The sequence below is a fragment of the Diaporthe batatas genome (assembly GCF_019321695.1).
Source record: "Diaporthe batatas strain CRI 302-4 chromosome Unknown Contig00002, whole genome shotgun sequence".
NCBI lineage: Eukaryota > Fungi > Ascomycota > Sordariomycetes > Diaporthales > Diaporthaceae > Diaporthe > Diaporthe batatas.
The window spans coordinates 2,355,182-2,377,403 of record NW_025408549.1 but is presented as its reverse complement, the minus strand read 5'-3'; the positions used below and the strand labels follow the sequence as shown (position 1 = coordinate 2,377,403).

Below are 22,222 nucleotides of genomic sequence, written 5' to 3'. Positions count from 1 at the left end.
GTCGTGGGGGGGGGGGGGGTTGCGACAGCGGACATCCCCAATGTTCAAGTTAAATGCCCAATCGTTCCTCCTTCCTCTGATTCTGGCTGAGCCCATACTAGGTAAGTAGGGAAGCTGGCAGGCGCATTTTGGGGAGGCATGAAGAGCATGCATGCTCAAGTTTGAGGAAGTAGCAAGGCGCTAAGAGTCCCCTCCTTCCCAGCAGTCAGCACCAGGCATCAAGCGGCAGTGGGTGTTGGGGACTTTAGAAGCAGGAGATCATGGGACAACAGAATTCATTTGGCAGAAAGGGTTGGAATCACCGATTCAGCGAAGGAATCACCCCTTTAAGCGGCTCAAGGGGTCACAGGTGGGAATCGATTCTCTCATAGGAGGCCACCTGGTCCCCAAGTGCATAAAATATGTAAGATCAATAGTCTATTGTGGCTCAAGTTCTAGCCTGCCTGCAGTGTCTACAGTTGACCATTGAGACGACTTTTGGATTAGTTCTTCTGCGTAGTACTGGAAGTGCTTAGGGCCCGGAACCAATCTTGCAGCGCCTGGAAAGAGAAGGTATAATATGGGACGTACAAGCCGGACACAGAGACAACCTTGGGACCTTGGGACCTTGGGACCTTGGGACCTTGGGAGCGTGGGAGCAGTCAGGGTCTAACCCCTCAGCATTTCAGCCAGGGATAGCCTGTGATATTCGAGCGGTTCCACTGGCCTCAACTTGAGCTGTGCAACACACCTAGCTGTGTGCTATATCGCGCACGTCATATCTTAAGCCTCAGATTCGGTCCACACCGTGCAGAACACCCGTGGACACCACAGACGGCAACCAGATTTTCTAATATCGAGAGCACGCCATGTCCAAACGCACTCTCGCAACGTTCTGCTACTCCACGGAGCATCACCGTTTCATCCAGAAGACAACTGAGAGATCCCTGGGCAACCGCGAAGTCATGATCAAGACAACACACTCTGGCCTATGCTATACAGATGTTCACGCCAAGGAAAAAGGGTGCGGCCTGGGCCACGAGGGCGTCGGGCTCGTCCAAGAGCTCGGCCCCGGCGTGACGAACCTCAAGGTCGGCGACCGGGTAGGCTGGGGATGGCTGCATAGCTCCTGCGGCCACTGCCCAACTTGTCTTTCTGGGTATCGGCAGTATTGTTCAGAGGCGCTCGGGTTCGCCTTTTCTGACCTGGAACAGGGCGCTTTCGGTGACTACAGAATTATTGATGCCGAGTTTGTGTATCGGATCCCGGATGCGATCACCTCGGTGGACGCTGGTCCCTTCATGTGTGCCGGGGCGTCAGTTTACGAGGCTCTGGATGCTGCGGGCACGAAGCCCAGCGACAGAGTTGGAGTCGTCGGCGTTGGAGGTTTGGGTCACATGGCCATCCTCTTTGCTCGTGCAATGGGCTGTGCAGTGACGGCGCTGTTTGCGTCCAACAGAGAGCCACCGTTGCAAAAGGTCAAGGACTCCTTTGCACTTGGTGCAGATGAGGTGCGATGCATCTCAGAGGGATACGAGACGACATTTCCCCCGGGCGGAGATAAAGCAGCTGGGAGTGAATCCGGGAGAGCAAGGCCAATCGATGTACTACTCGTCACATCAAATGGGCTTCCAGACTGGAACAAGGTCCTCCCGTTGCTTAACAGGATGGCCAGGGTCGTCTTGATGTCTATTCAAACAGAGCCTCTCAATATCCCATACATGCCTTTCATCCTCCCTGGGCACCGGATCATCTCCTCGACAGAAGCGTCAAGGAGAAATCATGACGAGATGCTTTCATTTGCGGCTCGCAATCAAATCAAACCATGGGTGGAGGTTTTCTCAATGAATGAAAAAGGCCTGGTACAGGCATTTGACCGTCTTGAGGCTGGCCAGATGAGATACCGCGGAGTGCTTGAATGGTGATGCGACAGACAAAATCCGGCATTCGGCTACCTACTAGTCGATGTAATTATGGTGGTATCTCGATCAACATTATAAGAAAAGACTGTGCCTGACTGACCATTCGCATTTATCGGTTTTCTCGAGGCGCTAGCCTCTCCTGAAGTCCACGCCGTCACTGATACAAGTGGCCTGAGGTCAAGAATAATGTGGTCTCACACCGAGGCATCTCACCTAATATCACTGCTTGGCCGGGCCAATGACCCATGATGCCGGAACCGGCTATCGGCGGACAAGATAGCGGCGGAGGATTATGGTTGGCATTTCTGAGCTTTCGAACCGTCTTGGGTAGTAAGATTGGAGGCACACGCACAACACATTGCCGTCGAGGAATCGCAATCAGTGGGTGACAGCCAAGCATCTCCGCAGCTGATAACGAGCCACACCAGGGGCCAAGAAGCTGGGCGCAATCAACAAGCAATTTCTGTGTCGACGATTCCTTCCTCAAAAGATTTTGCAGAGTAACCTGGAATGAGAACTTGCACACGAACCTCAGCAGAATAGGCATTGTCGAAGCGAAGGAATAACCATGGGACGTTACGAACTCTGCCGAGCTATCCAGCAATACTAGTACCTAGGTAATAAAGGGGCCTTGTATCGTGAGAAAGAGTACCATCTGCCAGCCACATGCCGTATCATGTGCCACGAAGAAGGGTCTGTTGGACCACTAGCGATGACACTCAAGACTCTTGAATGCTTGCCACCTTCCGAGAAAATGCAAGGTGCCAAGTCAGGATCACCACCCAATCCAGAACTATCACACTTTTCTGCCTTATAGGCTGGACGACATCTTGGCTTGCCCTCCGACATGAACCGCATGGAACCGGACAGCCCAGAGCAAACCAGCTTTGCTTAAAACGTTGCTGCGCAGCTATAAAATGCACCTGCAGCCCCACACCTCTCTTGGGGACGGGCTTGTCCCGATGCTTGTTTATTCTCTCGCTGCCAGCAGCTTGTCATCATTCAAGCCGACCTGTGGCGACCAATAGAGTGTTGATGATACACCGTGGTCAAGCAGCACGCAACCCCGACAACAATGGCCGACATTGAGAGCACCGCCGACGGCGGCGCCCAGATCCGCGCCGCAGCCACCAAGGACATCGTGGAGAAGGCGGAATCTCTCGTGCAGGTCCCGAGCGCCGAGAAACCAGACGCCAGTGACTTCCCCACCGCCGAGGAGCTCAACAACCTGCGCCGCGTCGCCGACAAGATCCCCTGGAGCGTCCTGACCATCGCCTTCGTGGAGCTGTGCGAGCGCTTCTCGTACTACGGCACAACTGCCGTCTTCACCAACTTCATTCAGTGGCCGTTGCCCGAGGGCTCCACAACGGGCGCGAACTACGGAACCGGCCAGGCTGGTGCCATGGGCTTTGGGCAGCGGGCGTCTACTGGCTTGACTACTTTCAATGCCTTCTGGCAATAGTGAGTCGAGGAGCGCGCAAAGCTGGAGTGCTCGAGCTTCCGAACCAGCTGACAAAAGGGCTGAACAGCACAATGCCTCTCTTTGGCGCGTACATCGCTGATTCTTACCTCGGGCGCTACCGCACAATCTGCTGGGCATTGGTCATTGGCATAGTCGGTCACGTAATCCTGATCATCGCGGCCATTCCTCCGGTCATCAAGAACCCCCCTGGTGCTATGGGGGCATTCATCATTGGTATCATCACAATGGGTGTGGGGACTGGTGGTTTCAAGCCCAACGTGAATCCTCTAATCGTCGAGCAGCTCCCGGCAGAGTCTATGAGGGTCGTCACGCTCAAGTCAGGTGAAAGAGTCATTATCGACCCGGCCGTCACAGCCTCGCGGATTTATCACTAGTAAGCATCGTCATGCCCCAAGATACAAGGCAGAGGGTGGAACCCGTGTCGTGCACATTTTTCACATTTAAAAAGCGGAAGATTGACCATTGATCCCATAGTTTTTACATGTTCATAAATATCGGGGCCCTGGTAGGACAGATCGGTATGGTATATTGCGAATACTACGTCGGATTCTACATGTCATTCTTACTAGTAAGCAAAATTCTTCTCCCCTCAAGATTTCTGTCTGTCAAATTCCGGGAATCCTAATACCGCGTATCAGCCTACAATTATGCTCTGCTTCTGCCCGCTGGTCATGTTGTGGGGCAGGAAGCGATACCGACGAGTTCCTCCCGAGGGATCAGTCCTCGGCAAGGCTTTCAAGATCTTTGTGTACGCGAACAAGGGCCGGTGGTCGATAAATCCGAGGAAGACCTACCGCAACCTCCACGACGGCACCTTCTGGTCCAAGGTCAAGCCCTCCAATATCGCGCCCGCAGACCGGCCCAAGTGGATGACCTTCGATGATGCCTGGGTTGATGAGGTCCGACGTGGCTTCAACGCATGCGCCGTGTTCATGTGGTACCCCCTATTCTGGATCTGCTATAACCAGATCAATAACAACCTCATCTCGCAGGCGGCAACCATGAGGCTCGGCGGTGTACCCAACGATGTCCTGACGAACCTCAACCCGTTCTCGCTCATCATCATGATTCCGCTGCTTGACCTCTTCGGATATCCTCTCCTGCGGAGACTCAAGTTCAAGGTGACGCCAATCAAGAAGATCACCGTCGGTTATTTCGCCGGCGCCTGTGCCATGATCTGGGCCGCAGTTATCCAGGCTTATATCTACCGCCGCAGCGACTGCGGTAATTATGCCGGGCAGAACCTCCCGGGAACCGAGGACCGCTGCCCCAATGTCGACATCAGTGTTTGGGCCCAGTCCGGCTCATGTAAGCATCACTTTTCACCTGTTACGGATCCCCGTCCTTCTTGTTGCAACACTTTAGGATCCATAGCAAGACCTCGGGACTAACGCAATCATCAAAAAAGATATTCTTATAGCATTCTCAGAGATAATGGCAAGCATCACGAGTTTGGAGTATGCCCACTCAAAGGCTCCTGCGAACATGCGAAGCATGGTCCAGTCGGTGGCCCTGTTCATGAACGCTGTGTCTTCTGCCATTGGATTCGCCCTGGTGTCCCTAGCCGAGGTATGTTCTGCGACCCTGCCCCCTGCGGCGATAAATGAAATGCACATACTGACTGCTCGCCTCAGGACCCCCTCTTGGTTTGGAACTACACGACCGTTGCCATACTAGCTGCTATCGGCGGCTCAATCTTCTACATCCAGTTCCGGAAGCTGGACCAGGCAGAAGACGAGCTCAACATGTTGCCTAAGGGCAAGCTCAACGCTGATGATGCAGGTGATCATGTTGCTTTGCGGTCTGAATCGGCGGGTAATAAGGAAACGTCCTAGGATTGTTTGACTGAGGTTCAAAGAATAGCATTTGTATCTCGTGCTAGCTCAAAAACCACTCTTTTGAGATACTAGGTACATGTACTCTCTTGAGAACTTGTGTCCGCTTTAAGGCAACTGTTTAACCAGCACAGCTGTCCCTATATTGGTCTTTTTTGCCATCGTGTTAATTCCATGCAAATCACAATGTTTCTGTATGCTTAAGTCGGTCGAGATTAGGACTGTGGTGTAGACCGTACGGGTTGAGTTTGTTCGGGGACGGCAGAAATAAGGTGGTATAATTGTAGAAAGCATATTTGAAGGAAAAGTGCATTCACACTCGTGCAATCTTCTGCGTACTTGTCTTGGTGTCCCAATACTCCCCGCATATATCGTACTGATATGAAGGAAACGATCGTATTAAGACAGCCCTAGCGCATGCTTGTTGCAGACACAAGCTGACAGTATCCAATTAGTTATTGGCCAGTGAGAGCCACCTCCTTCCATTTTCGTATTCGACCACTTGTGGCGAGGCCTGACACCGCCAGCATGTTGCAGTACGGGAGTAGTGTCGTTTCTAATCCCCAAATATATAAAACATATATTCATCATATCATATTATAATTATCATTATCAGCATTGTATTCTTTCCAAGTGCTAGGTCTTGAATGCTTACCACCGTATAAAGGCACCATATATATCCTCAGATGTATACGGAATAGAAGCGAAACCACATATAGAATAGAAGCGAAACCACATATAGAATAGAAGCGAAACCACATATAGAATAGAAGCGAAACCACATATGTTTATCAAGACGGTGCCCCTTAGCCTTATCTATACATCGTAAGGCTAAGGCCACAAGCACCTATCGTATTATAACTATTGTTATCGGCATCATATTCTTTCCAAGCGCTGGGTCTTGAGTGCTTACTACTGTATGAAGGTGCTATATATGTCCTCGGATGTATACGAAATAGAAGCGAAACCACATAACTACTTAGTTGCCGGCTTGCATTGTGTATAGCGACTAGCAGTGAAAGTATTTTCGGACCTCCGCACCTCTCCTTGCTATGACCAGTATCTACTGGTCGGGGTAGACCACCGGCAGGCCCCACGCTGAGGCGTCGGAATGTGGAGGTGGAGGCAGGGGTTGGACTTTAGGACCACTGACATGCGATTGATTCATTAGCCGTCAGACTTACCAGAATTCCCTCGGAGGGCGTTCTATTCCCCTCCTTGAAGCAGGTCAGTTTCCTGCGAAATCACAACCATGCCGTCTCTCATCTCACCGCACGTTCTGGGCGCTGTGGCCGTCGCGCTCGTGCTCTTCCGGCTTGTGTTGACAGCCGTGAAATCCCCCGTCCGCTCCCTCCCGGGGCCATGGTATTCCAGGTTCACGCAGGCTATACTGAAATACCATACCATCCGCGGGCGGCGAATGTACTACGTGGACGGCCTGCACAGAAAGTACGGGCCAATAGTCCGCATCGCCCCCGACGAAGCCGCCGTGTCCAGCCCCCAAGCGACCCAGATGATACACAAAGTTGGTTCAGGGTTCAACAAGTCCGCCTTCTACGATGCGATTAACGGGCAGGGCCGGGATGCCGAGCCTGGCATCTTTTTCATGCGCGGTGGGAAGCCGCACGCTGCTCGAAGGAGGCTGTTCGCTAGGGCTTTCAGCCAGAACTCACTGCAAGCTAACTGGGAGTCTGTGGTCCAGAGCAAGGTGAGGCTGGCAGTCACCAAGATCCGGGATGAGGCTGGAGCCGAGGGTGATGCAGATATTCTCAAGTGGTGGACTCTGTTGGCCACAGATGTCATCGCCCACCTGTCTTTTGGCGAGAGCTTTCGCATGCTGGAACTGGGCCGGGTACGTTCGCGACGAGACAAGCCTTTCCGAGATTGCTCTGAGCCCCGAATTCTAATTTAACCCACAGCAAACGGCATTCATCGATGCGGTGCAGGCATCAGTGATGCTGAGTGTCATCACCGGTGAAGCGCCATTCTTGCGCTGGATCGGACCGCTAATCCCACTGAAGAGCGTCCAGAAGCTCTTCAGCGGGGAGGATCTCATCTTTGAACACGGCTCCATAGCCGTGCAGAACATGCGCACAGATAGTGCGAACACGCAGAATCTCTTCGGGCAGATGCTTGCCCAGGCTGATAGCCAGGAGAAAACCGACCTCACAGATTCTACTGTAAGTGACATCGGGGAACCCTTTGTAGCGCCCATGAAAACGATCCGCTGACCGAAACCCAGGTCCACAAAGAAGCCACCAACTTCATCGTCGCCGGTTCCGACACCACAGCCGTGACCCTGACGTATCTAGTCTGGGCCGTCCTCAAAAGGCCACAACTCCAGGCTGCCCTCGAGGAGGAAGTGGCCTCGCTCAGCCCCGATCTGCTGCCAGAGGAGCTCCAGCAGGCCCCGCTCATGAACAGTGTCATCGACGAGGCCCTGCGTCTTTACGGCGCCGCTCCAGGTCCTCTGCCTCGTTCCGTCCCTGAGGGTGGCGCCACTTTGGCGGAACACTTCGTTCCCGCTGGCACGACGGTCACCACGCATGCGTACACACTGCATCGAGACCCAGATATCTTCCCGAGCCCCCTTGAGTAGGTTCTCAAAAATCTTTCGTCTACGTAGTGCTTGCCCGAGAAACTCACAGAGTGTCTTGAACGCAGATTCGACGGCTGGAGGTTCGTCAAGCAACCTATGAGCCCTGTCCAAAAGGCAGCTTTCATGCCTTTCGGTGGAGGAACACGGATCTGTATTGGTTTGCATCTTGCTTACATGGAACTTCGACTTGCCACTGCCTTGTTCTTTAGGGAGTGTAAGGGCGCGAGGCTGAGCGCAAAGACAACAGAGGATGTGATGGAGATGGCCGAGACTTTCCTCATCTCGCCCAAGGGCCACTTTTGTAAGGTTGTGCTGACTTAGTCGCTTGATCTGTCTCATAGATAATCTCTGCGGTATTAGGTGGTTTCGTTTCTATTCCGTATACGTCCGAGGACATACATGGCGCCTTCATACGGTGGTAAGCGCTCAAGACCCAGCGCTTGAAAGGACAAGATGTCGATAACGATAGTTATATTACGATAGGTGCCTACGGGATTAACATGTCTAATCACAACCGGAATTGATTTGGCCTGAGAAACACCGCTCGGCCGACAGTAAGCACAACCACTTTGGATCAAAACTTTTGTTTCTATGCGCCAGCTGTAGCTTGTCTATTGAAATATTCGATGAAGAATCAGACCATTAGATTCTGTCCAGAATCTGGTGGAAAATCTTTTCTGTCCTTTAGACGACTATAAGCCGTATAAGTTTCCAGAATTCACACCTGTAGGCATGGAAATCACATTCATCATCCCCATAAGACCGTCACGACTGGGGAGCTGTACGATGCCATACCGGGGCCTCTGTGACTTGTGTTCCCCTGAGGAGGCTATCCCCCAATATCCTTGAGAAGGTCAGGAGGTTGCCTTGTGGAAGGTCCCCAGGAGACTGTCCAGTGAGAGATTAGGATTGGGTAAGGAGGGTGAAGATGCGGTGGTTGCGTACCGGACTCCCAGGTGGTGCTCATCTCACAATACGAGGGCAATCATACCCATACATCACCACCTCATAGGATATCAAGATAATGCCTCACGTGGCCAGCTGACGTCAAGAGCGTCGTGCCGTGCCGCACATGTTCGCCTAGAAAGACAACCACACCCACATGAGCGGAAGTCAATTGTGCCAAATACAGTAACACATCCACGTTGAAGTGGCGGTAAATGTGTCCGCTGACACAGCGTGTGCATAAAGAGGATATCATGACACAGTCGGCCACGAAGACTGAGTTGTCAGAGAAGACTATCACCCCTTACGGATAGCCTGCATACCTAGGTTATACGCTAAGCTGGTGACAGTATGGTGTATTTAATGCGAGAGACAAGGCAATAGTTCATGGGAAGGTACATATTCCACCGTGGGACACGGCAAATGGCATACAAAGGACAGTACGTGTCCAAGTGTCCATGTCCGGAAGCCAGAGGCGCGACTGCAGCGCCGTTGCTTCATGAATCGAATAGATCAACGCAACCGAGCATACATGTCTATATGCATGTTCTAGGTAGGCCCTGGTTTGAAAATTCTGTCTGAATTTGGGCCCTCAGACAGTAGTATCGTCTTGCTCATATTTTCGAAGGTTGCTCCGCATCCTTGCTTGAGTGCGCATGTTGGCTCGGGCGCCGACGCTTCTGGCCTCTACATGCATGCATCATGCCGAGCATGCGAGACGACAGAAGGTCATTCCACTTAGCGTATGAATCATGACAGTGATGTTGTTGCGTCACCTGGGTCGAAGGTCACATTGAGAATCTGCACCCGAACTGATCAACAAAAAGTGTCCTACCGAAAGTCAAATGTGACAAGTCTTGGCACCACAAGCTTTTCGGTAGCTTGAGCCTATGATCATCTAGCCTTGAAGCGCAACAAATATACCAAGTGGCTCTTTGACACAATGTGATAGGTGTCCGAGCCCATTTGGCGCTGAAAGCCATTGCACTGAGCTTTGATAGCCTGTCTTGCCCAAGAGCTGCCCATGGTTGCAGAGAGAACTTGCAATAGCAGAGCTTCGTACGATGTCTGTATGTACTTGATGAACAAGGGGAAGGGTTTACTCCCCGAGCACAAGGTTAGCCGGCCGGCGGCAGACAAGGTTTTGAGGCGCCCGATTGACTTTGACTTTGCCGCGTTGATTGGGTCCACGTTGGTCAAAACGCGGAGAAGTGAAATGTCGACTTGGGATGATGTCGGACCCAGAGAGCATCATTGGTGCGCAATGTATATTGGTAGAGGTCAGCATCCGCTCGGAGTGAGAGCAGAATTGATACACGGGGAGTATGATGGCATGATACGACGCCAGCTCAATTCATGGGCATGGGCACCCAAGTGCTCATGTCGGACGTGACAGTCGGTGAGGCGAAGGACAAGCAAGCGGCCGACTCGTGGTCTCGAGAGGAACAACACGAAGGGATCCTTGAACGTCCGAGGCAAAATAGATACTGCGTCGTTTACAAGTGAGGGGACACAGCGCAACGGTTTGGTTTCTGCCGCATTGGCGGACTGGATGTTGCTCAACGGGAACCGCGCCACTGCACCGCACCGCGAAACCCTTGTGCAACCTGGCAACCAACACCGAGACTTGCCTAGGTGGACTCTAACACCGGGCTTTGAGGCACACTAGGTTTGTGACACAACGATGCGTAAAGCGGATAGCAAACTCGGCATGCCTTTTCGTGCTGATCATGTGTGTGAGCTGGGTTGCCACATAATGCTGGAGCTAGGTAATACCTTTCTGACTCCCACGCAGCCAGTGCAGCTACTCTGTTGCCCCGGGTCTCTGGCAGTCTTGCTGAGCATGACAACAAGGACACGGGTCACGGTTGCAATCGACGGCCGGCGGTCGGCACGAGAAGCTCAAGACCCCCCGGGATGACCTTGTTGTAGGGCTTAAGATCGACGAGACCGGATGGACCCTGAAAGAGGCAAGTCCAACTTCTTGGCAAGCTGCAACCATTAACTACGCCCCTTATTATCAGGGGCCCAAGCGATAGATGCTTCTGCCAATGCCCACGGAATCATGGGCGTTCTGCTGACACGAGCTTGCCGAACTTTTGTCAGGACAGCGAGCTCGCCATGACCCTGGCTACGACGAACTCTAATCGGCTGTTAAGTATGGAGAGTAGGGGAAGGGGTTGCGATGTTTCTTGTCCGCGGGTGAACGGCAGAAATGGTTTCAGGCTGCAGCTGTGAAGGGGCTGGGAGGCTAGACGAGGCTTCTCGGAATTTCTGTGCGGCATCGCAAGCGCTGTAAGCCCGAATGTGCTGACGGGACTTTGTTTCTATGTCGAGTCGGAGGTATTGGAATGAGACACAAACGGATGCCCAGGTGGCAGTTCTAGGCGTTTGGCGTGGTGAAACGTGAAACGCCGAGCGCTCGTCAGGTTGGAAGCTCTCATCGGATGGATGAGATAGCTGTCAGATCTGAGGGGGCAAGGGGGTGAGATGCCAGAACGCGCCCAGAGTCTGTCCAGAGGAGACAGCTCAAACCTTGTGAGCCTCAGGTGGCACAATAGTATAGGTGGGTGCATGGCCACCAGTGGGTTAGAAGACCGTGACACTCGAGGCTACGGTGGGCCTGCAACCCGCCAGACTGCCAGCCGCGTCCCGTCGGGCAGCTGCTGGTCGTTCATGGTCAATGCTGTCTCCCGTGGCATCGAATTACCGAGCTGAGTTGCAGCTGCAACGCTGGGCTGGCGATGTTGGATGAACATGATTTGGTGGATAAGATGCCGAGGGCTGCGAGGTAGATTGCAGGTGAGAAGTTACTACCCGGCTAAGCTGCCCAGTCGACGTGCTGAGCCGCCAGAGCGCATCTGGCCCCGGCGATTGGACGGCGACCGGAGGCACTGCTCTCCACCTGAGGCAGTGGACTGGACTGACGGACTGACTGGCTGCCTCTCTGGCCCCTGAATGCGAAAATCATTGGTGGTGCAGGGGTCCAAGATATCAACCTTGGCGATAGCGCTGGGATTTGTTATGCGCGGGAAACCTGGTCCGCCTTGGGGTCTGCTCGTGGTAGACTAGTCTAGTGTGCGGACGGGGTGCTGTACTGCGAAGAGTCATAGATTGGCACTCGCACCACCAACAAATCATACGTGCAGAGGGCCAGAGGCACGACCCACGCCCGGACACGGTGTCGGGGGAATTAATCCCTCTGATGGAATGCTGATTCCCCGGGCGTGACAAGTGACGGTGGTCCGTGAGTGCCCACAGGGACAGAAGGAATGAAGACGTGTGCGGCCATGTGCCAGCTGAGCCCAGGGCACATGTGGTCCCGGTGGACGCTCCAGGCCACGATCGTCGTCGGAACGAGTCAAAAATAGGGTCGTTGTCCCCATCTCGCCTCGCAGGCAGACAGACAGACAGAGTGCTGCATCGGAGAATTAGTCGGGGCAGGTGGGCCTCTCGCTCTGGCTCAGGAGCCCTTCCTGGGTGGGCGGCGGCGGTGCATCTCGAAAACCTGTATATCTACTACGCAGTAACTGCAGGCACTTGGTCGAGGTTATGCGCTTGAATTTGGGAGATTGCCCTCCTGAGGCTCAGCCAGCCCGCCAGCCTGCCAGCCCAGCATCGGGAGTGGCTTCCTTCCCGCTTGTTGCTCCTGCCTTTCGGGACGCGAGGAAGGAGCCGTTTCACTTGTCCCGAAGGGGGAAGAGCATGGTTGGCGCACCAAGTGCTAGGGCCCCACCGTCCCAGCGTCCAAGCTAAGGCAGGTACGGAGGCCCAGTAAGTCTTGGCTGTTCACGGACAGAAGTACCCACTCCTGCCAGGCTCCGTGTGGGTCCAAGGGTTACCAACCAACCTGCCAGCCCGCCAACCCGGCTTGAGAATGCGGCGGCGACTGGCAAGAGGGTGGGGGCCATGTCCAGTCAGTCATTCACCATGCGGTCCCTGCCACTCCAGAAGTCGCAGTCATGGGATACCAAACTGGCGAGGAAGGCAGAGATCGGGCGGCTGTTCTCAAGGTTGGAAGGCACGGATGCGCGTCTGGTGCTTATTACCCCATATCCAGGTACCTAGGTACCTAGGTACTCAGTAAGTTTTCACTCGAGCTACACAGGCACAACAAGGTTGGGGTTGGGGCATCGGGCCTAGGTCCGCCAGTCAAGATCTGATCTGCCCCGAATCCCCCGATACCGTGCACATATCGCAATATCAGTTGCATTCCACTCAGCGTCCAGAACAACATGCAGCTGCGTGCAGCCTGGCTTGCCTGGCACCTGGCAGCCTGGCAGGCAGGGTGAGCTTGGATCGCTTCCGTCCCAACTTTATTAGATACCAGCCTGCCAGCCTGCACTGGCCCTCACTCACGACTGCAGATGCTGCAAGCGGCACGCCGAGAGCAACCTCCTGCGCGCCGAGTGCCAGGAGCCGAGAATGTTGACAGGGATCAGCTATCGACGTCTTCCCTACACGGTACTCCGTACCGAAAACAAGTACCTCCGTACCCATTCATGTGATGGCTGGTTCGTCCCTTTCTTGCGCGTTTCCTCTGCAGTATTATGCGCGCCACCGACAAGCAAAGCACACCCACGCCTGCGGGATTCCCGCCTGTTTGGTTCCTGGCCCCTGGTATCCCCCTCCTTTTCTCCTCGGGGCTGAAGAACGAACCGGGGAAAAAAGAAGAAAGCAGAGACAAATTGGCGCATGGCCAAGACGGCACCACCAGCAGCAGTGTCTGGCTCGTGATCACATCGACAAAGAGCTCAGAGAGCACCCGACACGATGAACAATGATGGACTCTGCCCACCACAGACCTCATCGCCCCCGCTTTCATGTCTGCCCCGTACAACAGCTGCTCTATTACGAGTTGTCGACCAGTTCGACTCAACAGCCCTTGTCTCGGAGCCCACGCACAGCCTCGGGATTGGGCCGTTCAACGGCGTGTCGTTTCATCTCCCATCGGCCTTGACACCCACTCCCAATTTCCCAATCAAGAGCCGCCAGCAAACTCCCCAGCTCCCCTGTCACCACACAGCTACGTATCTACACTAGCGCTCAAATGTCGCCACGGCAGACACACGCAGGCTGCCAGGACACCCTGGGCCTGGAGTATTTGATCTCTCCTCCTGGGCACTGGGGCACCGGCACCACTCTTTTTTCAGATCGGAAATGTCCCACTAGCTGGGCCATTGTCCACATGCGCTGGGATCAGGGGTCTCCTCCCAGAATTCCCACCTTCGCGTGGCATGTACCGGCATGCGCCAACAACAGGGTCGGCCCCATTCCCGTGTCGACACCTGCCCACCACCTTTTTGCCCCGGGCGCTTCCCCTGTCCACCCTTTCCCTGTATCCAGAATAAAAACTCATGTCGACCCAGTTGTGCTTGCTTCTTCTGGCCCCAGCCTGTTATTATTGATACCTTCGTTTTCCCTGCCTCGCCTGCTGAGCAACGGCACCTTTCCTCACAGCTTACCTATCCACATTCTTTTCTATTTCATCCCGCTGCCCTGGCCATAGCAGATCGCCAAGCCCTTTGCCACTCTTTTCTTCTCTTATAGCAGAGCTACGGAGTATATATATATATATATACATACGTACAGATATATATATATACATACATACATATTCACACTTAAACACCTTTTCAAGAAGCTTCTTCTTGGCCCACAGGTAGCAAGTCTACTACACCGGCCTTTATCAACACACGGGAACATCTGTAGACCCAGTGTCTAGAAGGTAGCCATAGAGGCTCACACATCTACCATGCGTGCCCAAGCAACAACGTTCGCGGCCGCGGTCTTTCCCGCACTTGTCGCTGCAGTCGAAGCCCCCATCTTGCAAGGCCTGAATCTCATCTGGTCCGACGCCTTCGCCGGTTCGGCCGGTGACGCTGTGGACACTTCCAAGTGGGACATTGCTCAAGGTGCGTTGTCTTTTTTCCAAGCCTTCGCCACTAATCAGGATGGCTTGATCTTTTGGCTCCTTTTAAATCAGTACCCGTTACTGACAAGATGGACAGCTATCGACACAAACCAGGAGCTCCAAAGCTACACAGACGCAAGCTCCAACTTGCAGATTTCCGGCGGTGGTACAGTGCAATTCGTCCCTGCCAGGTCGCCCTCAGGACACTGGACATCAGGTCGCATCGAATCCAAGGCATCATGGACGCCACAACCTGGCAAGATTATGCAAGTCGAGGCGTCTGCCCGGCTCGGTGACGCACCCGCGGCGCAAGCTCAAGGCATGTGGCCGGCGATCTGGATGATGGGAGACAGCATCCACCACGGAACCGAATGGCCAGCGTGCGGCGAGATCGACATCTTCGAGACGGTCAACAAGGCCGGCGCGGTCTATGGCACGCTGCACTGCACCGCTGACGCATGCCGTCCCAATGGACAGGAGGGCCTCCAGGGAACCACAGCTATCGACAATGGCTGGCACTCATATGCCGTCAAAATCGACAGGACAAGCAACGACTGGACCACCGAGTCAATCTCATTCATGAAGGATGGCGTGTCTTATTTCACCGTCACCGGTGCTCAGATTGGAGACCCGAATGTCTGGGCCTCGCTCGCGCACTCACCACTGTATCTGATCATGAACGTCGCAGTGGGCGGCACATGGCCAGGCGATCCCAACGCCGACAGCCTGGCTGGGTATGGCAACATGCTCGAGGTTGAGTACGCTGCCGTCTACTCCAGCTAGGAACCCGCCGACCTTTCACCCGGCGAAAACAGCGGCGCTCACACTCCCGCTCCCCCCGAGGCATCCCCCAGTCCTTCCGATTCCAGTCTTTCAATTTCACTATTTCCAACACCATCACCTATTTCTATATCGCCGTCTCCCACTGTCACAACAAGTTTCAGCTCGCCAGCCTCACCACCGAGCACCAACGTCGCTACCACGTCGAGTGAGGGGTCAACGCCTGCGATGGCGACTCCCACAGTTACTGTGCTCCCGCTGCCCAACGGCAACAGCGGGAACTTCACCATGGATCCTCCCACTGGGAACAACTCGAATCCAGTTTGGATTCCTGGTGTAAACGGTCTCGGCTCAGTCTCGGCTGGGTCGAGATCCGTGCACCCAGGCTTCGGCTTCGGTCCCATTTTGAGATGGATGAGGGAGAGGAAGCAAGCACTGCTCCTTCTCTCGCCAAACCACAGATGTCTGGGTCCACAAGACAGACACAAGTTCGACACACAGTCTTTACCACTTGATCGGGCGTATGGCGACACAATCTCGCTTTGCAAAAGGGTATACAAAATATGGAGAGCGGCTTGGGATGACGGTTTTGTAGTTGAGCGCACACAGATGACGTCCCCGTCACCTTTTTCTGACATATTGTCTCGGCTGTCCTCTGTGGCCCTTCGGCTGGCATTGCCCGTGTTGCCGTACCTATTCGTGCAACAACTATTATGAGCGACGACCAACTGCTTTTGGATATACCTCTTGCGCTACTATCGGGATAGATACTACTTCTACTGTACATACATTTAGTGATTATTGGGCAACTAGATACCAATCAATGTGTTGCCTCTGACTTCTGACCGTCCTACTTGTTTATGTGAACTTCTACACCTTGTCCAACCTGGTAATCATATGCCGCACATGGTCTTTTCTCGCCGACTCGATCAAGCAGCAGAACTTTGTCGCAGACAGCAAAAGAACCGAAGATCAGGACCCACAGGACCCAGTTCCTTCTGGAGTGCCCCAAGCATTCCTTCTCTTGCATGCGACCCTTAGAAGTTGGCTACCTACCAAGCCGTCAGGCCCAGACTGCAATTGCCGAGTCATGTGATGAGAAAGTGCGAGGGTACAAGGGCTGCGGGAGTGGTGTCAAGGGATCCAAGCGTCGGAGAATAAATTCCTTCTCATCGCGGGATGCCTCAGTGACGTGGTCAGGGGAGGGCTGCCCAAAGCCGGCTCCCTTCTCCAACAAAGTAAACTTTCAGCCTTGTAAGTCGTGGCGAGGCTGAGGACCCCAACTCGGTCCTCACTGTGGGGAATGGATTTTCGGCCCCCAACTTGGACTAGAACCCTCATGTTATGTTGACGGATTCATGTACACGGATAATGATGGAAATTTCTGACGGCAGAGGACAGAGTTCTGGACATTACCTAGGTAGGCATTTCGTACAATGGGCGCCGGCATTGGGGCTATGTTGCGTCCATGGCAAGGCACACTGCTATGGAGATGGAAGCACAAGCTTCTAGTAAATTGGCTGGGTTACCGTGTCGCTAAATCAACGTTTCTATGCCTCAAGTGGTATGGACTGAGACCTAGGTGAGTGGAGGCATGTCATTGAGGAGTGGGGTGTGGTTCGATTCTTATAGTTCCTATGCGTACGTCTTACCTGTCTTAAGAGAGTCCGGCTAGGCAAACGCAGTCTCGAGAATACAGCTTCGGCACTGGAGAATGTGATATTTCTATAAAGTGAGTAAATTTGTGTCAACTTCCTATTGTTCGTTTCCATGACTGGCATTCCACAACAGGAGTCTGGCTCTTTGGGACCGGCCTCGGGACTACCACGTTCCGCAACACCAAGGTCATTCTGGCGACACCATGATTTGCCTGGGGGGCAGAGGCACAAAGATCAAACCAGTCCTGCAGATTAGAACCTTTCAGTATCGAAACTTCATCTGCTTAGACCGCTAATGGGGCATCCGCACCAAGCAGGTCACTTGAAGCCGAATAGGCATAGTCCAAGCCAGCGCGGTCCTTCTCACGGAGTGTCCATCGCTGTGTATCAGAGCTCCTTCGGCTACCTCGGATACCGCCTGGGTAGCCATTACGGGTCCTGCGGATGGACGCCCTGTCCTCTGGGCCACGCTGGCAACAGGGAAGACCCGTCAAGGTCGGCGTGTTTGTGAGACCGGTAGAGGCCAGCAAGGACGCGGGCTTCGAAGTCGGAAGACAGGCCAGGCATATAACCATCATTTGATTCGTCCCTGAGAAAGTGATTGGGCCAAGACGGTATGTCTCAATCATGGCAAGGGGGCGACCTGGTCCATGACCTCGCCCAGCTGGACGAGCGTTCTCTCATAGACCCTCGCCACGTCCATGTACAGCTCGTCGTCAGGGTCCTCCCAGTTGGGGTCCACGAACCCGGTGCTCTCGGCGGCGCTGTAGTCACCCTCCGCGTCAGTGGTCTCAGCCTCTGTGATTTCCTTCTCGGTATCGTCGTCGTCGTCGGCCTCGCTCTCATCACCATCGTCGCGGACGTCCTCGCCGGGCTGCTTGCTCATGACGTCCACGATCACCACGCGGGTCTGTTCTACGATGCTCTTGCAGCGGACCATGTCTGTCTTGGTGATGACCCCGCGGGTGCCGTTCTCGAAACCGGGTAGCGTCTCCTTTGTATCGACGTCCTGGCCGGATAGGAGGCTGGCGAAGCAGTAGTCGAGCTTGCTCAGGACTGTGAAGAGGGGTTCGGGCTGCGGCGGGAACTTTGTGACCCATTCGGTGAACTCGTTGGCAATGTTCAGGAGGTAGGGGACCTGGAGCGCGGCTGTGGGTAGGGTAGTGACACAGTCAGCCAGCCAGCCAGCCAGTCATTTGTCATTTGGGTGATCAGGTAGTCTCACGCGTGCCCGAGAGCCACAATATGTCGAGCAGGGCCTCGACATCCTTGCAGAGCTCCCCGACCGTCTTGTACCCCACGACGTCGTCGCCAGGCTTGGCGTCCACGGACTTCTTGACAAAGCGCCTTTGTATGTGCATGAGCTGGTTGTCGACATATGCGCGGATCGTCTGCTCCTTGGCCGACCCCGAGCGCAAGGGGTGGGACCTGGGGTGCGGCAGGCCGGAGGCTGCGCGGTTCGAGGATCCGCTGGGCGCGGGCGAGGGGAGAGGGTGCTGGCGGAGGAACCCCCCCGGGCCGGAGGAGGAGGCAGATGATGGGTCAGCCATTCTCGACGCTGATCAATAGAACTCTATGTCGTATCTCGGGTTTCCATTGCATCTTCCGGGCTGCGTGTGGTAGAGGATTGTCGCGATCGCAATGGGGGCGCGGCGGGAAGCTTCGAAGGTGCTCGATAAGATGACGTTGGTGGAACCCGGGCCCACCCAAGCTACTCGAGCGCAGCAGGGGCGGCGGCGGCAGACTACCCGCGGCTCCTTAGCGCCAAAATTTCCACCTGGACAACTGACGTCGGCGCCCGTTGACTTTTCGCAGCCGGCCTTCCTCCTGCCGCTCACAACGTCGTCGCAAAATACACAGCAGCAGCACCACGTCAAGCCACAGCCAAGATGCCGCCCAAGAAGGTCTACGTTCAGCCCGCCGGCTCGCGCCGCCAGCCCAAGGGCTTCCTCGCCTCCACCTACGACACCCTGACCTCGCCCGAGAACTCTGCCATGGTCAAGGCCATCGCTTCCTTTGGGGTGAGTCTTGATGCCATCTGCAAGACTGACTGCCTGGCCTTGAATTGGCATGCTAACTTCTCACCCTCCAGGTCGGCGTCACCTTCCTCGCAAGCTCGTGGGGCGAGTTCCTGCTTCCTCCGTAAGCCACCGCCCTACCACCGGCCTCGAAGCCCACAGCCTGGCACAGTGCACAGAGCCACGCCGTCTTCTTCTGCTAACCATCTGCTCAATCCGCACCGCAGGCAATAAATCAGCTCTCTCCGACGACATTGGGAGCTTGCATGATCTGGCCTGGGGAGGAATACCTGGACGGCACAGATACCCAGGATGTACAACAAGAGGAACCATTACGACTGTACACTACGAGACGATACCTCCACGAAAGGGCTATGGGCTGGTCGAGGGCCACCATTGGCGGTGGCCCGCGGATGAGCATAAACTCTTACGAATCTCCAATAATACGAAACAACACACTCGCTCGCCCAGTTCCGGCTGTGTGATCTCGTGCGCGCCAGCTTCACAACAAGGACGGTCTTGTCCTGGAAATATGGTCTGGGATAAATCGACACGCTGGCTCAGTCGCACCCGCTTAGCCCCCTCGAGTTGAAGTGCAGTATCTCGGCGGCTTTGCTGTGGTGGAACACACAGACCTAGTCTACAGTGGGAGGCCCAGCCCTGGAGAATTTCTCCATAGACATCTCTGCGACGCGGCCACGGTCTGAGCATCGAAGGCTTACACTGCGGCAGATGGCCAGGCAATTGCTTGGTCTAGCACAGCTTCGTCTCGTTGATAAGTGTATGAGCGGGGTCTTTAAATGGCCCATTTCCCCCCGACCTAGATATTCCACTCCAAAATTATTAAGCTCTTCTTCCTGAACGCCAGACATGCCCACCGCCCGCGTCTTACCAATCTTGCTAGATTAAGAGATGCTGTCCGGAAGGACGTGGCTCATCAAGTCATGGTTGTCCGTGTAGTCGATCACTATATCCACCACGCAGACACCCTCGTAAGCCAGTGCCTCCTTCATGACCGCTTCCATCTCATCCGAGCTGGTCACCCGCAGGCCCTTGGCGCCGAACGCCTCGGCGTACTTGACAAAGTCCACGCCGCCCAGGTCAACGCCCTGCGATATCGTCAGTGATGTGATCGGACACGGCTCTCGGTGTGGATAAAGACCTACCGCGCTACGGCCGTACTTTTCGACCTCTTGGAACTCGACCATGTTGTACTTGCCATCATTCCAGATAAAATGTGTGATGTTACAGCCCTGCTGCACGGCGGTGACCAGCTCCTGCCCGCTGTACAGGAACCCGCCGTCGCCAGAGACGCTCACGACCTTCTGCGACGGGCCGTGGACGAGCGACGCGCCAATGGCCCACGGGAGGGCAACGCCCAGTGTCTGCTGTGCGTTGGACACGAGGAAGGTCTTGGGGTTGTACGAGTAGAAGTACCGGCTGAGCCAGATGTAATGCGAGCCGACGTCGGAGATGACGGTCGTCTGCGGGGAGATGATGCCCTGGAGCAGCCGGGTGAAGTGGAGTGGGTGTACAGGCCCGGCAGGGTTGATCTTCCCCAGGGCCTTCTCGCTGTTCTCCCACTCGTGGAATGTCTTGTAGATGGACTTGCCGAGTTCGGTCTCCTGCGGGCGGGCTACCTTGTCGAGCCTGCCCGTCAGCTCGGCGAGGTTTTCCGGCATCGAGCCGATGAGCTCCAGCTTGGGGTCGTAGGAGAGGCTCATCGCCGCCTGGTTCGTGTCCATGTGGACGATGGGGAGCCTGCCCGAGCTGTTCCACCCGTCGGCGTCGTACTCGGCCTGGTCGTAGCCAACTGTGATGACCAGGTCGGAATGGGACATCATCTTGTCTCCCGGCTGGTTGCGGAACAGGCCAACGCGGCCATAGAATAGGTGGACCAGCTCCTGCGAGATGGCACCCGCGGCCTGGAAAGTCTCGACCACAGGGATCGGGTGCTTTCGCAGGAAGCCATGAACTGCTGCTATCACCTTGGGGTCTGCAGCGCGCATTCCAAGGAAGAGAATGGGGAACTTGGCCCCCTGGATGAGTCTGACAGCTTCGTCGAGGGACTTCTTAGACGATGGCCCGTACTCTGGGGGCTCGTAGGCGGAAGGAGGAGCAGCCGGGATCGAAGACTTGTGGCCCGCCGTCATGATATCGATGGGCAAGCTCACGACGGTGGCTCCCTGCGGGGATGCCGAGGCAACACGGAACGCATCGAGCATCATCTCCGAAACCTGGTCCTCGACGACGGCGGCGGTGACCTTCTTGGTGACGGGCCTGAGCAGGGCGACGGCCTGCAGGCTCTGGTGGGTGCGCTTAGCAGCCTGAACCCGCTTGACACTGCCCACGATGGCGACGACGGGTGCCCCCTCGTCGTTGGCGGTCACCAGGCCGGTGACCAGGTTGCTCGTGCCTGGGCCCGAGGTGGCGATGCATACCCCTGGCCTGCCCGTGATCTTGCCGATGGCACCGGCGATGAACGCTGCATTCTGCTCGTGGCGGCAGACGATGAGCTTTATCTCGGGCTGGTCGACCAGGGCGTTGAATACCGAGTCCTGGGGTCTGGTCAGGCAATCGTTGCGTATGGCTTAAAGGCCCCAGGCCCCGGGGTTCGAATTACTCACAATCTTGGCTCCAGGAACACCAAAGACGTACTTGACCCCGGCGTTAATGAGCGACTGAACCACGACGTCCACCGTTTCCGTGCCTGAGGCCATTTTCAGCCAAGACAGTGTCAGTGTCAGTGTCACGCTTTCTTCAAACCACTCCAGAGCCCAATTCTCACAGCAACTACCAAGGCATTGATAGTAAGTGAGGTTGGAAACTCGGGCCCCTCCGTCATGATGTTGGTCCAACATGAATGACTAAGATCCCGCCCGCGTTAGACCCGCCGACCGACGTCACCCTGATAACCTCCCGAGACCATCCGCGAACCTGCTTGCCAGGGACTGTATAAGGGTGGTGCCTTTTTCGTCCTTTAGCCGCTGTGACAGCACCCGAACCGCCAGAAATTGCGCCCTTTTTCCACAAAAAATCCCCGCAGGTCGCGCCCAGGTGTTGTTCCACGAAGAGGCGAGGCCGAGAGA

The 22,222-nt window shown here is 55.1% G+C and overlaps 7 protein-coding genes across 7 annotated transcripts; 5 read left to right on the top strand and 2 right to left on the bottom strand.

Annotated features, from left to right (window-relative positions):
- Positions 1-749: 749 nt before the first annotated feature.
- On the top strand, positions 750-1,904 carry KVR01_001901 (uncharacterized protein; the record flags this gene model as incomplete). Its single annotated transcript, XM_044793196.1, has 1 exon — positions 750-1,904. The coding sequence occupies exon 1, from the start codon at positions 849-851 to the stop codon at positions 1,902-1,904; it is 1,056 nt and encodes a 351-aa protein (XP_044649856.1). The 5' UTR covers positions 750-848.
- An 865-nt stretch (positions 1,905-2,769) lies between these two features.
- KVR01_001091 (uncharacterized protein) lies at positions 2,770-5,219 on the top strand (the record flags this gene model as incomplete). The annotated part of the gene is made up of 6 exons (XM_044782240.1): positions 2,770-3,362; positions 3,431-3,757; positions 3,859-3,952; positions 4,023-4,692; positions 4,793-4,953; positions 5,019-5,219. Exons 1-6 carry the CDS (start codon positions 2,977-2,979, stop codon positions 5,217-5,219), a joined length of 1,839 nt encoding a protein of 612 aa, XP_044649046.1. The 5' UTR covers positions 2,770-2,976.
- A 1,252-nt stretch (positions 5,220-6,471) lies between these two features.
- On the top strand, positions 6,472-8,139 carry KVR01_001221 (uncharacterized protein; the record flags this gene model as incomplete). Its single annotated transcript, XM_044789796.1, has 4 exons — positions 6,472-7,071; positions 7,139-7,399; positions 7,462-7,814; positions 7,884-8,139. The coding sequence occupies 4 exons, from the start codon at positions 6,472-6,474 to the stop codon at positions 8,137-8,139; spliced, it is 1,470 nt and encodes a 489-aa protein (XP_044649176.1).
- A 4,898-nt stretch (positions 8,140-13,037) lies between these two features.
- Positions 13,038-16,295, top strand: KVR01_001116 (uncharacterized protein). The gene is made up of 2 exons (XM_044784242.1): positions 13,038-14,678; positions 14,775-16,295. Exons 1-2 carry the CDS (start codon positions 14,519-14,521, stop codon positions 15,458-15,460), a joined length of 846 nt encoding a protein of 281 aa, XP_044649071.1. The 5' UTR covers positions 13,038-14,518; the 3' UTR covers positions 15,461-16,295.
- An 862-nt stretch (positions 16,296-17,157) lies between these two features.
- Positions 17,158-18,787, bottom strand: KVR01_001100 (uncharacterized protein). The gene is made up of 2 exons (XM_044791667.1): positions 18,341-18,787; positions 17,158-18,264 (listed from the first exon to the last, which is right to left on the bottom strand). Exons 1-2 carry the CDS (start codon positions 18,663-18,665, stop codon positions 17,741-17,743), a joined length of 849 nt encoding a protein of 282 aa, XP_044649055.1. The 5' UTR covers positions 18,666-18,787; the 3' UTR covers positions 17,158-17,740.
- A 217-nt stretch (positions 18,788-19,004) lies between these two features.
- Positions 19,005-19,261, top strand: KVR01_001559 (uncharacterized protein; the record flags this gene model as incomplete). The annotated part of the gene is made up of 2 exons (XM_044794341.1): positions 19,005-19,136; positions 19,208-19,261. The coding sequence occupies 2 exons, from the start codon at positions 19,005-19,007 to the stop codon at positions 19,259-19,261; spliced, it is 186 nt and encodes a 61-aa protein (XP_044649514.1).
- Positions 19,262-20,038: 777 nt separating this feature from the next.
- KVR01_001693 (uncharacterized protein) lies at positions 20,039-21,994 on the bottom strand (the record flags this gene model as incomplete). The annotated part of the gene is made up of 3 exons (XM_044781697.1): positions 20,039-20,242; positions 20,300-21,691; positions 21,761-21,994. The coding sequence occupies 3 exons, from the start codon at positions 21,992-21,994 to the stop codon at positions 20,039-20,041; spliced, it is 1,830 nt and encodes a 609-aa protein (XP_044649648.1).
- Between the last annotated feature and the right edge of the window lie 228 nt (positions 21,995-22,222).